At 36.9% G+C, this 11,848-nt stretch overlaps 1 protein-coding gene across 1 annotated transcript; it reads left to right on the forward strand.

Annotated features, from left to right (window-relative positions):
• The first annotated feature begins 1,177 nt into the window (after positions 1 to 1,177).
• LOC107664098 (carbonic anhydrase-like) lies at positions 1,178 to 8,591 on the forward strand. Its single transcript, XM_016454560.1, has 7 exons — positions 1,178 to 1,334; positions 2,035 to 2,232; positions 4,125 to 4,243; positions 4,514 to 4,606; positions 4,696 to 4,758; positions 4,869 to 5,024; positions 7,795 to 8,591. The coding sequence occupies exons 1-7, from the start codon at positions 1,301 to 1,303 to the stop codon at positions 7,912 to 7,914; spliced, it is 783 nt and encodes a 260-aa protein (XP_016310046.1). The 5' UTR covers positions 1,178 to 1,300; the 3' UTR covers positions 7,915 to 8,591.
• The last annotated feature ends 3,257 nt before the right edge of the window (positions 8,592 to 11,848 follow it).

An 11,848-nucleotide genomic window follows, 5' to 3' on the forward strand; every position in this document is an offset into this window, starting at 1 on the left:
TAAAAACACACTCAGTTCTTCATTCGTATATGCAAATAAAAAAATTCCAACACTGTCAATAAAATTAAAAAATTAAAAAAGAGAGAAAATTTTTTTGTCCAATGCCAATGCTTCCTTATTTCTATTTGTATTTAGTTTTAATGTACAAAATAAAAATAAAGCAAACAAAATATAATAGAGCGAATAAAGTTAATAAATAAGGTCAATAAAATTCATTGAGACGGAGCTTTCAAATTATATTTCCTACTTCAGCCACCAGATGACAGCAACTACATAATGAAAAGAAGTCAAACGACGTAACGCTCTTAGGTTTGACAGTTACAAATTGCTATTAAAAACGTTATTTAACATACTGGAAACACATCCGTCACATATAAAAAAACATGTTTATTGGTACAGGTAGGCTACAGTAACAATGCAGGCTATGTAGTCCATACGTTTTTATAATCAACAACAAGTATATACTGTTAAGACAAACCATGTACAGTAGCCTACAACTTGAGTAGACAATAAACAATGTAAGCAAAGAGCATATATAGGCTAGAGTTATTTTAGCTTCGGTATATGCAGGCTATAGTTTATTTAACAGTCACAAATCGTAGTTGGCGCAGTGGCCCCTTTAAATGAGCGCCGAGCACTTTACAGAATAGGTGCCAGAAGATGTAGGCGAATAAACTGCGGCTGTTTTTTTTTTCTTTAGAAATGTGGATCAAAACAACGTTCTAAACGGCAAAATTGGCTACAAAATCAGTCATAGAGTTCATCGCACCTTCGCTTGCTTGTCCCGCTACAGCCTGCATATCTACACACAGCATCGCAAAAGGACGAAGAAGGTCAAGAGAACATGTATCGCTGCCCGGATAACGGGTGTGTGTCTGAATCGTCAGAGAAAACGACGAATGGAGAGGTTTGCTATTCGAGCCATTGAAGAGCAAACGCAACTTAAACGCATGAAAAACAGAGAGGAATGTCCGCATCCCGTCTGTTCACCGGCGCTCGAGCATCTCTGTGCAGCAGCAGCAGCAGCAGCAGCAGCAAACGGAGCAAAACGATGCTCAGCCTGAGAATTAAAGGGACGGGGGGTGCGATCTTTTGATTTCTTCAAGTACTCTCTTACTGACTCCTCCTGTGCTACTCGGAGCCCATGTGGCCAAGCCCACTGGGTTCAGATAGGTACCTATACCAGCAGGGGACCTCTGTATAAAGGCTGACATAGTTTAGAAGCACCAGCAGTTGCTGGTCTTTAGCATCCAGGTCTTACAAACAGAGGAGTGGAACACACTGAACGACACAAATAATCATGTCTCACGCTTGGGATTATGGATCAAATGACGGTAAGAGCAGTTTTAAGGGTAATAAATGAATACTTTAGAATTTAGTAAGTAATTAGAATTAAATTAATGTGATCATTGCTAAAAAGTGATCAAAGAACAGTTATCTCCATGCATTATGATTTATTAGGTTACTCTGTGGGGGAAATTATTATTAAAACAGAAATCAAATACAAGCAAAGTGCACTCTTATTAATGTAGCAGTACCATTTTAAAAGATAGCCTATTAATATATACCATTTACATATAAATATGTACAGTTTAAATATTAATATGTACATTTAAGGTAGTTTGCTCCCTTTAGGGGGAAATAAGGTATAAAAGTTTACCTTTTAAAAGGGTTCTGCCCCAGTGGCAGCTTTTGTACCTTTTTTGTGAGAGTGTGAGATAAATTGTGGCAGACTACTGTAGACTGTAAACAAAATGTTTTGTTGGTTTGTTAAGTGTGAATTAAAAAAAGAAAGAAATAAAGAAAGGGACAGTAATATGAATAAAACAATCTGGATAAATACACCATCAAAAGTCATTTCTAAATGTCAAAGCATGAAAAAGCTCCTCGAAGTAACAGCTGCACGTATCCACTCCTTTCAGTGTACATTTGCTGACCTTGAATCTTGCAAGGAATGTAAACACACTTTTGTTGTGCATCTAGGCACTAACTTTTTATCTTACTGTTCCGCGTTTCATCTTTTTGTCATTTCAGGGCCAGAAAAGTGGGCAGAAAGCTTTCCCATTGCAAACGGACCCAGGCAGTCTCCCATTGATATCGTACCCACCCAAGCACAAAATGACCCTTCTCTGAAGCAACTCAAATTGAAGTATGACCCCGCCACCGCTAAGGGCATCCTCAACAATGGCCATTCATTCCAAGTGGATTTCACTGATGATGACAACAGCTCAAGTTAGTATATTACTGCAATTAAAATAACTGTTGTTCTTTATTTTCAACCTCTTAAAGCAGTATTAAACCTAATAAGATGCAGCTGTTTAGGAATTTATTTATATATTTCACATGGAATAGGTATTTTCCATATAAACAAAGAAAAAAATCTTGACCAAGGGCGCATCAGGTACTCGCAGTCGTAACTATGGGTGCTCCAGAAAGGGAACAAAATGTACAAAATAATAAGTGGATCCTGTTGTTGTGTAATAGGATCCACTTATTAGGTATTTTCCATAGTCCTATTTTCATACAGTATTCATCAACATTCTGCAGATTTTGGTAGTGACATTTTTTGTCTACACAGGGCAATGTTTTGGACCTTTTTAGCATATTCCTCTTTTGTCTTTGAACCTAATGAAAGTATTTAAAAGAAAACTGCAAGAAAAAACATTGCAATAATTTTTTCTTTGCATATCGAGTGCTAAAATGAAAAGAACTGGTGCATCTAAATCTGTCAATCATTACGCATAGCATATAAACAGCTCAGCATTCAGCTACTGAAGTCTTTCATCACCACATATCCTGCCCTATTTCTATCCATTCATTACTAACTTAATTTATTAAGTAGTCCTGGGCAGCTTTTATTGCTCAAGTCGAGACTCAAGGTTGAGCTCTACTGTATATCTCAGACAGCAAAGATTACATGAAATTGTGTGTTTCTCTTATTGTGTCCTTGTAGCCTACACTAGAACTTTTTCTCTCACTGAAATTCATTTCACTTTACTCTAGTTCATCTATACTGAATCAACAAATGCTGTAAAACTGTTATGTGAGCAGTGGATGTGGATGTGTTCTTTCCTCTGAAAGTGGAAATAAGGCACTGAGAGCTCTGTGTACCCAAGTGCTAATGTATTCTATTATGAGAGAAAGAATAGAGCCACATATCAATGCTGTATGCCATGGTCGGTCAATGAGAGCAACATGTGCTGAATTTTAATGACAATTTCAAGAGGGGACTCACACATATGCTTGGAAAAGAAACGTTTTAAACTGGTACAGAAACACCACTGAATAGAAAAAATAGAAAAAGTGTCTTAACAAACACTTTCTGCATACAAAATGCTTGCTGAAAAGAGAAGAAAGAAGTAGCTATTGAATATGTTAGGTAGTGAATACTGAACTGCTCAAATAATATCTCAAGTAGTCCACTCACATTAACATGTTCTAACAGGCAATCTGTCAGTCTACCAAAAAAGAAGAAGAGGTTCCATGTCATTAAGGATGCCTAATATATATTTGTACCAAATGATCTGATATTTGAGATTTTAATTTATTGAATATATTAATGTATTACAGTTGATATTGGATGCTTATGCACATTTATGATTGATTTTAAGAGCCAACAAGGTAATATAGAATTTAAATATTGGCCAGTATTTATACACAGAAGTTAGGAAAAAATAAAAAAAATATGCTCAGCAAGTCTGCATTTATTTGGTCAAAAATACAGTAAAAACAATTTAAAATAACTGTTGTGTATTTTAATATATTTAAAATTGTAATTAAAATAGAAAGCAGTTTCATGCTTCACAATATTAATATTTTACTATATTTTTGATTAAATAAAAGCAGCCATGGTGAGCATAAGAGACTTAAATCCATTAAACTAATCTTAATTATTCCAAACTTTTGTAATATATCCAATATATTTAATTAAAATATATTTGGAATATATTTTGGAATGCAGAAGTGCATATATCTTATATTATATTTATATTTTATTTGCATTGCTACAGTGTAATACTTATGAGATAGAATCTGAAATACAGTTATGCAACATTAATGACTAATGATTTTTAGTGCTGTTAAAGAAACAACTGAATGACTGAAATAATTGTTTGTGTGTGTAGCTCTGGCTGGAGGTCCCGTCACGGGAATATACAGGTTGAGACAGTTCCATTTCCACTGGGGAAGCAGTGATGACAAGGGCTCAGAGCACACCATTGCTGGAACCAAGTTCCCCTGTGAGGTAATGAGACTCTCTCGCACTATCGCTCCCAGTACCACATTACAACTGAAGAAACCTTCATTATATGGTGTTGTGGTTCAGGCCATTCTAATTCTTTAATGTCTCTCCCTTAAAACTAATTATAGCTCGCTCACTGCTCATGAATATTCTTGTGATGTTCTCTCATGAATTTGTTAATCCCCTCTTTTAAACACGTCGAGATATTAAGCTAATTCGGTGTGTTTTTCGCATATACTGAATGTTTCATAACACGTCTCCTCCTTTCTAAAGCTTCATCTCGTTCACTGGAACACTAAGTACCCAAACTTTGGAGAAGCTGCCAGTAAGCCTGATGGCCTTGCTGTGGTTGGAGTTTTTCTCAAGGTCAGGATTTCAGCCAAAAGCATTTCAGGATTTGCAGTGATTAAGTGATATAAAATGATGGATGGATGTTGTCTGGGTTTGTTTACCAGATTGGTTCCGCCAATCCAAGACTTCAGCAAGTGTTAGATGCTGTTGATGACATCAGATCAAAGGTATTAACATACTAGCTGTTAATTATAATCTTTATGAACTAGGATATTTACTCCTCCCACTTCCCTTTAGATGCTTTTATTCTTTTACAATATGTCGGTTTCTTCTCCAGGGCAGACAGACTACATTTACCAACTTTGATCCTAAAACCTTGCTGCCCGCCTCTCTGGATTTCTGGACTTACGAGGGGTCTCTGACCACACCTCCTCTACTGGAGAGTGTCACCTGGATTGTTCTGAAAGACCCAGTCAGTCTTAGTCCTGCTCAGGTACTTCATCATCATACTTTATCTATGATTTCACATTTTCATTTGTGCAGGTACAATTATATACAGACATCTAGTTCTAGTCCATATCTTTAGTATCTTATGCTATCTTGGGTCATTGTAACATGATTACGTCCACACATTTTTTGTTAATTTGTAAGGGGAATATGTTTTTTGCTACTTATTGAGTTGATAAGTTAATAAATACCCAAATCAAATACGGTCTGCTTTGTAGTATGATAACACAAATGGGGTCTCAGCATTTAACATCACTTATACTTTTAAACTGGGAGGGTCGGTGCTCCATATGTTTCTGCTTCTACAAGATTACTTTATCTTAAATATAGTGCTTGCCTGACAGTTAATATCACATTTAAGTCAGGCTTGTGCCTTTAAGATAGAAACCAACACCCATACATTACATTACATACATATCTTCATTACTGGAGATGAAATAGGGCCTCATTGCAGTCTAGTCTTGTTTATATATGAAGGATCACAAGACTGTCAGGATCATGGACCTGTTTTATGTTTTGCCCTTGTTCTGTTCCTGTGTTCCCTTTTTTGGTCATGTTCCTGTCCTCGTTTAGTTAATTAGTCATTCTGTGCACCCATGTTAAGTAATTATCCCTTCTATTTAAGTTCCTGTTTGTTCAGTCTTCCTTTGTCGGGTCTACGTTTTGTAAACGTCTTCCTTGTGCTCTTTGACTCCCTGTTGGATTATTAAAGATTCTTGTTTTTGTGAAATCTCCACGTCTCCTCGTTTCTTCGTGCCCGTGCTCCAGCGAATTGTATCAGAAGACCCGACCGAATACAGTTACCTCCGTGTGTTCCCTCCGTTTTTGTTTCCGTTTTTCCTCAGTGTTTTTTGTTTCCATTGTTTCTATGGATCCCCTCTCCCATCCAGAATACCTCCTCCTCCTGCTGGAGCAGGGGGAGAGATCGCTCGAGGGCCATACCAGACTTTTCCTGGTCATCGCTGCTCTAACCAGCTACCCGGACGACGCGCTCTGTGTGTTCTACGATGCCAGTTTGAACATCTCGTGCAGAGTGCTGTCATCCGAAGATGGTCCTCGAGCGAATTTCACCGCCTTTGTGGAGTGGACACTAGTTCCACTCCCGACCCAGTGCCCAGCCCACCATCTCCCCAATGCCCGGAGCGCATGCCCGAGCCCACCACTGACGGAGAGCCGGAGCTGCAAATGACATCAGTCAAGGTGTGTGAGCCGGCAACAACGCCCGCCACGAGGGAGAAAGCCGCGGACGGTGTGAGCGCGGAGAGGAGCTCCGCCCCCTGCACCGCGGCTGAGGGTGAGCTGTGTATGTTCGATCATGGACCTGTTTTGTTATGTTTTGCCCCTGTTTCTGTTCCTGTGTTCCCTTTTTTGGTCATGTTCCTGTCCTCGTTTAGTTAATTAGTCATTCTGTGAACCTGTGTTAAGTAATTAGCCCTTGTATTTAAGTTCCTGTTTGCTCAGTCTTCCTTTGTTGGGTCTACTTGTAAACGTCTTCCTTGTGCTCTTTGACTCCCTGTTGGATTATTAAAGACTCTCGTTTTTGTGATATCTCCATGTCTCCTCGTTTCTTCATGCCCGTGCTCCAGCGAATTGTGACAAAGACACTGAAGACTGGAGAAATGTCTGGAGTAATGTCTGCTTAAAATTCAGTTTTGCCATCATAGAAATAAATGACATTTTAAAATATATTAAAATAGAAAACAGTTATTCTGAATTGTAGTAATATCACAATATTACTGTTTTTTTTTTTTTTTCTGTATTTTTTTATCAAATACAGCCTTGGTGAACATTTTACAAGTTACAAATCTCAAAGTCCACTCCAAAGGGAGATATTTCGTTTAAAAAAAATCCCTTTTCAAGAACTACAACGAACGGCTCGTTTGAACTAAAGCGTTGTTTTCTGGGTTTTGTGAGATCACAAAGTGGCCCATTAGAATATCATTAAAATAAATCCCGCCTACAGAAATTTGAATGGTTGGGGGGTGGGGAGGGGCGAGGTCGTGGTTAGAATGCTTGGTTGAGTGCATCAAGACGACGACGAGGAAGAAGTTTTCGCCATGTCGAAGAAACGCTGTTTTTTTTTTCATAAATTGCTGACAGTACAATACTGGATAATGATGCAATCTGCAGAATTTACGAGACTATGGTATAAAACTGTATAACAGTTTCACTGTAATTCATGTTACAACGTTAGAATAGACTTTGTAAAAGAGCATAATAGGACCCCTTTAAACAAATATCTTACCAACCCCCGACTTTTGAATAGTAGTGCACACTTATTTTTGATTAAGGTGGCATTACTACCATAACATTTATGGTCCAACAATTTAAAAAATATTACAAAATACTATATTTTGAAAATATTGCACAAACCTCTCAGATCATGTGATAATAATGTGTTAGAGCTAAGTTTGGTGTAGCACAATAATTAAGAAGTTTTAAAGCTTGTCTTGAAAATGCTGCTTCAGCAGGAACATGAGAGTGACATTACGCAAAAAAAAAGCCCTATTCATTACCTTTCCCTGATGTAGACAGTGCTGTTAGCCTGCAGGGCTTATTTTAGTCTCCAGTGGTTAGTCAGAACAGTCTAACGGCTGCACGGAAATTCTGGCATGTGCTCTATGAATGAGCATGAAGCTAAATATAGTAAATAAAGGGTGTAATAAAGCTCTGCAAGACTGCCAACAGCACACTAAACACCACGATCCATGAGAAAATAATCTAACCGTCTCTCTCTCTATCTGTCTGTTCTTCAGATGGTTAAGTTCCGTAGCCTTTTGTTCACATCTGAAGGAGAGGCACCTTCCTGCATGGTTGACAACTTCAGACCCCCCCAACCTCTCAAGGGGCGCAAAGTCCGTGCATCCTTCAAGTAAACAGCAGTATGGATGCCACAACCCTCCCACTGCCTTCTGATCATGGTGCTTTTGAATGGTTCACAAAAACATTCCCAGTGAAACTGCTACTAAAATATAACATACCCTTGCTTACATTGCAGTGTTTATAACAAGAAAGCTGAATCTGCTCTTCGAAAACGGTCTGTTTTTGTCATAAATGCTTATATTATTACTTAACATGAGAAATAGTATTTAAAATGCTTATATACTCAGTGCTTAATAACAATGGCAGCCCCAGCTGTAGAAACAGTGGTTTGTTAACTAAACTGGACAAATGGGAGAATATTTAATTCCCTGTTCATCCCAGTTTGTCTTTGATTGCTCCACTTCACACTTTATTTCTAGATTTACAGAATTGTATACTCCATGTTATTTCATGGGAAAGACATCATGGTTCTTTTTGTGTTGATGGCAATGGGTGAATGTCAGTTAAATGTTTAACTGGTTGTATGTATTGAAGCTGAAATACCTACAGGAAAGCACTTATTAACACCAATATTTGTGTTTTATTATTTAATTATTTTAATTTATTTTAAAATTAGTTTCTAAGAATGTTGTACCATGATATTCTGCCATAGATACTATGATATAGATTTTTCTAAATGAAATTGAGCAGTATTGTGAACAAATATTATATATAAAGCAGTCATATATTAGGAATTTTATCAGCAATAAATTTATATATTTTAAGCTATACTTCCTATGATTGTTTTCTGTCCACTGCACAATGCATCATATTAGTGATACACATAAAATATATAGTTCAGTCATGAAACTCTAGATGGCACAGGCAACTGGTTGTTAACGTAACCGATGATATTCAGAGAGTTAAACGACTTGGCACAAGCTGATTGGTTCATGCTGCATATGCAGCCAAAGAGCTTACTGCCTTTCATTTATATGGCTGGCTAGCATTCATTAGAGATTCCTGCAGTGCACTTTCAGAGTTTCTCTGAAACCCTCCACCTTCCCCAGCTCCACCTGTATAGATCTGCTATGGGTTTTTTTATATGCTATTTGTGCAGCAGCAGTATGTCTTAAATACTCACGGCACCGTATCGCCATATGCATTGGCAGTAGCAAGGTCCTGTACTTGCTTGCAGCAGCAGCAATAATCTACAACTACAGCAATAACCAACAGCAGCAGCAATTCAGCAGCAGCGTAGCAGATCTATTCCGCCAAGACCAAATACATTAACATTGTCAAATCCATCACCGTGTTAAATCTTCCGAGAGTTGTCATGATTGAACTGATGTTAACATCAGCTGTAATACATAACTGAGTTTTTTATACTTTACAAAAAGATCAAACCTAATTAACATTAGTTAATCCATTAGGTATCATAAATGAACAAAGAAAATAATTTTGCACAACATTTATGTAATTTAATGCTACTTTATAAATATACTATCACTCAATTTTATTACTACTTGATCATTATATATTAGTTAATTTATACTTAAATTATGTAAATTTATTCATTTAACTTAACATTAAATATGTACACTATACCATTCAAAATGTTAGGGTTAATAAGATTTTTTAAAATAAATAAATACTGCTATTCAGATAAGATGCATTAAATTGATCAAAAGTGACAGTAGAAACGTTAATAATATTACAAACTATTTTTATTATGCTGTTCTCTAGGACTGACCTATTCATCAAAGAATCCTTAAAAATAATGTTGCATGGTTTCCACAAAATATGTCAAGCAGCACAACTGTTTTCAGCATTGGTAATAATAAGAAATCTTTCTTGAGCTTCAAATCAGCATATTAGACTACATTAATAAATACTGTACAGTACAAGTATAGTTCATTATTTATTGTTAGCTAAATAACAGATTCAGCTGAGCATAGAAGCTGTACTGCAGACAAATATTTGAGTTTTACCACAAATAAAACCTGTTCTGCTTTTCACATGGCTGTTTGACAAAAACACAGATATAGAATGAACCTCTTCCTCATGCTAGTTTCTGCTAACTGAAGTTTGATTGTTTATTTTTTTTTATTTTTGAAGTTTAATTTTTAAGAACCATTTCAACCATTTTCTGATGTCATATTTCAAAATGTTTTAAGTTTTGTTGTGAAATTTCAGCAGTAAAAAAAAAAAAGATATATATATCTGTCAAATACTCTCCAGTCCATGTCAACTCTGTGCTCTGTTATCATGGAGAAATAATGAGATCATTACCCAGAGATCCTGTCATACAGGCTGAGAGAGGCCTTTTTCTTGGAAGCTGGCACATCACCACAGATGAGCGCAGTTTTGGATGCTGGACAGCGTCTCATTAACACATGGCTAATGCTCTTTGTGAGTGTCCAGCCTTACTTATGCAACCCATGCTTTGCTGGGCACACATTCTCATGGCAGTCTTGAATCTGGGTTGGCATCACCTAAGGTGGTACAAAGCTGACAACATTTAGCAGTACAATCCACTGCTGTTGCCTTGCAGAAAACCCCTCAACATAAGAGCTTCTTGTGAGCCTGAGTGTCAAATTACTTACTATTATTAATTACATTCCATCTACATCTTTGTACAATTAGTCTAATGGCTGTTCTTACTAAAACCCTGGCCTTACTGGAAAAAAGAAAACATAGGAGGAGTGCAGTGACAAAATGGAGAAGGAAAGTAGATGAATAGATTAAGCATGAGTTGGAAATGAGTGCACAACAAAACAATCAACAAAATCACTGGGATAAAGACAGAGACCAAATACAGGAAGGGAAAAGGAATCAGAAAAGCAGCAGATTAAATGGCACAGAGCATGACAAAAGAGAAAGCAGAAAGGTAATGAAATAAAAAGCAAACAATTAAGATATGTGCAACAACCACATGCCAAAATATTTTAAAGCTGCTTTTTGCCATGTACATTAAACTGCTGACAGATGAATGACTGCATCACAAACTGAGTACAACATTCTCTACAAGAGGACATGAATCCATACACAAATGCATACTGTTTGCATCTACTGTAACAAGAGGCGGACAGTAACTAAGTACATTTACTTGAGTATTGTACTAAAGTACACTTTTTGAGTATCTGTACTTTACTTGAGTATTATTTTTTCTGGAAACGTATGAATTTAACTTCACTACATTTGAAAGACAAATATTGTACTTTTAACTCCACTACATTTCTATGAAGGTCCTCGAAGTAAAACGTTGTTACTATGTAGCAGCTTTGAAAGTCAGTGGGTGATTTTTTTCTTCTCTAAAACTTTACTTTCTTTTTTTCAGAAAGTTTATCAGTAATCACTCTTGTAGGGCTACATGAAGTGATTTCTCATCATGTTTTGAACACTGACCAGTTCCAAATGTGATATTTATTTACAATTCAATAATAAGAAGTTAATATTGTGGTATATATTAGACACAATATTGTCTGATTTTGCTAAATTGTGTAAGTGAAAATATTACCTATAAAGCCACAGAAGAACTGTTGTGCGTCTCCTAATAAAACACAATAGGTGTTGGACTTGAAGCAGCACTGCACAGACTGTTCTGTGTGTGACATCAAAGTACTGCAAGAGTGATTAGAGAGCATTTTTTAAATGTTTGTTTTGATGGCAAATAAGTCTGTTGCTGTGTTGCTTTTTTGTTAAAGGGGTCATATGGTGCGATTTCAAGTTTTCCTTTCTCTTTGGAGTGTTACAAGCTGATTGTGCATAGATAAGATCCCTGAAGTTGCAAAGACTAAAGTCTCAAATCCAAAGAGATATTCTTTATCAAAGTTAAGACTCTGCCACGCCCCCCTAAAACGGCTCGTTCTAACACGCCCCCACATATCTACCTCACTATGTGGCGATATTAGCATAATGCGGCCCAAATGTGCACGTAAAGAAAGAAGGCGTGGTTTCAGTAACCGCAGTTAGTGTTGAAGCAGCCATGTCAGGGAGACGCTGTGT

This window comes from Sinocyclocheilus anshuiensis, unplaced genomic scaffold (assembly GCF_001515605.1).
Source record: "Sinocyclocheilus anshuiensis isolate Anshui unplaced genomic scaffold, SAMN03320099.WGS_v1.1 scaffold23, whole genome shotgun sequence".
Classification (NCBI taxonomy): Eukaryota; Metazoa; Chordata; class Actinopteri; order Cypriniformes; family Cyprinidae; genus Sinocyclocheilus; species Sinocyclocheilus anshuiensis.

Bases quoted from the DNA above. Each gene is read 5' to 3' on its own strand.
- LOC107664098 (XM_016454560.1), top strand. From the start codon at position 1,301: ATGTCTCACGCTTGGGATTATGGATCAAATGACG. The intron at 4,244-4,513 runs GTAATGAGACTC...TCCTTTCTAAAG, and splicing joins GAACCAAGTTCCCCTGTGAG to CTTCATCTCGTTCACTGGAA. The intron at 4,607-4,695 runs GTCAGGATTTCA...TTTGTTTACCAG, and splicing joins TGGTTGGAGTTTTTCTCAAG to ATTGGTTCCGCCAATCCAAG.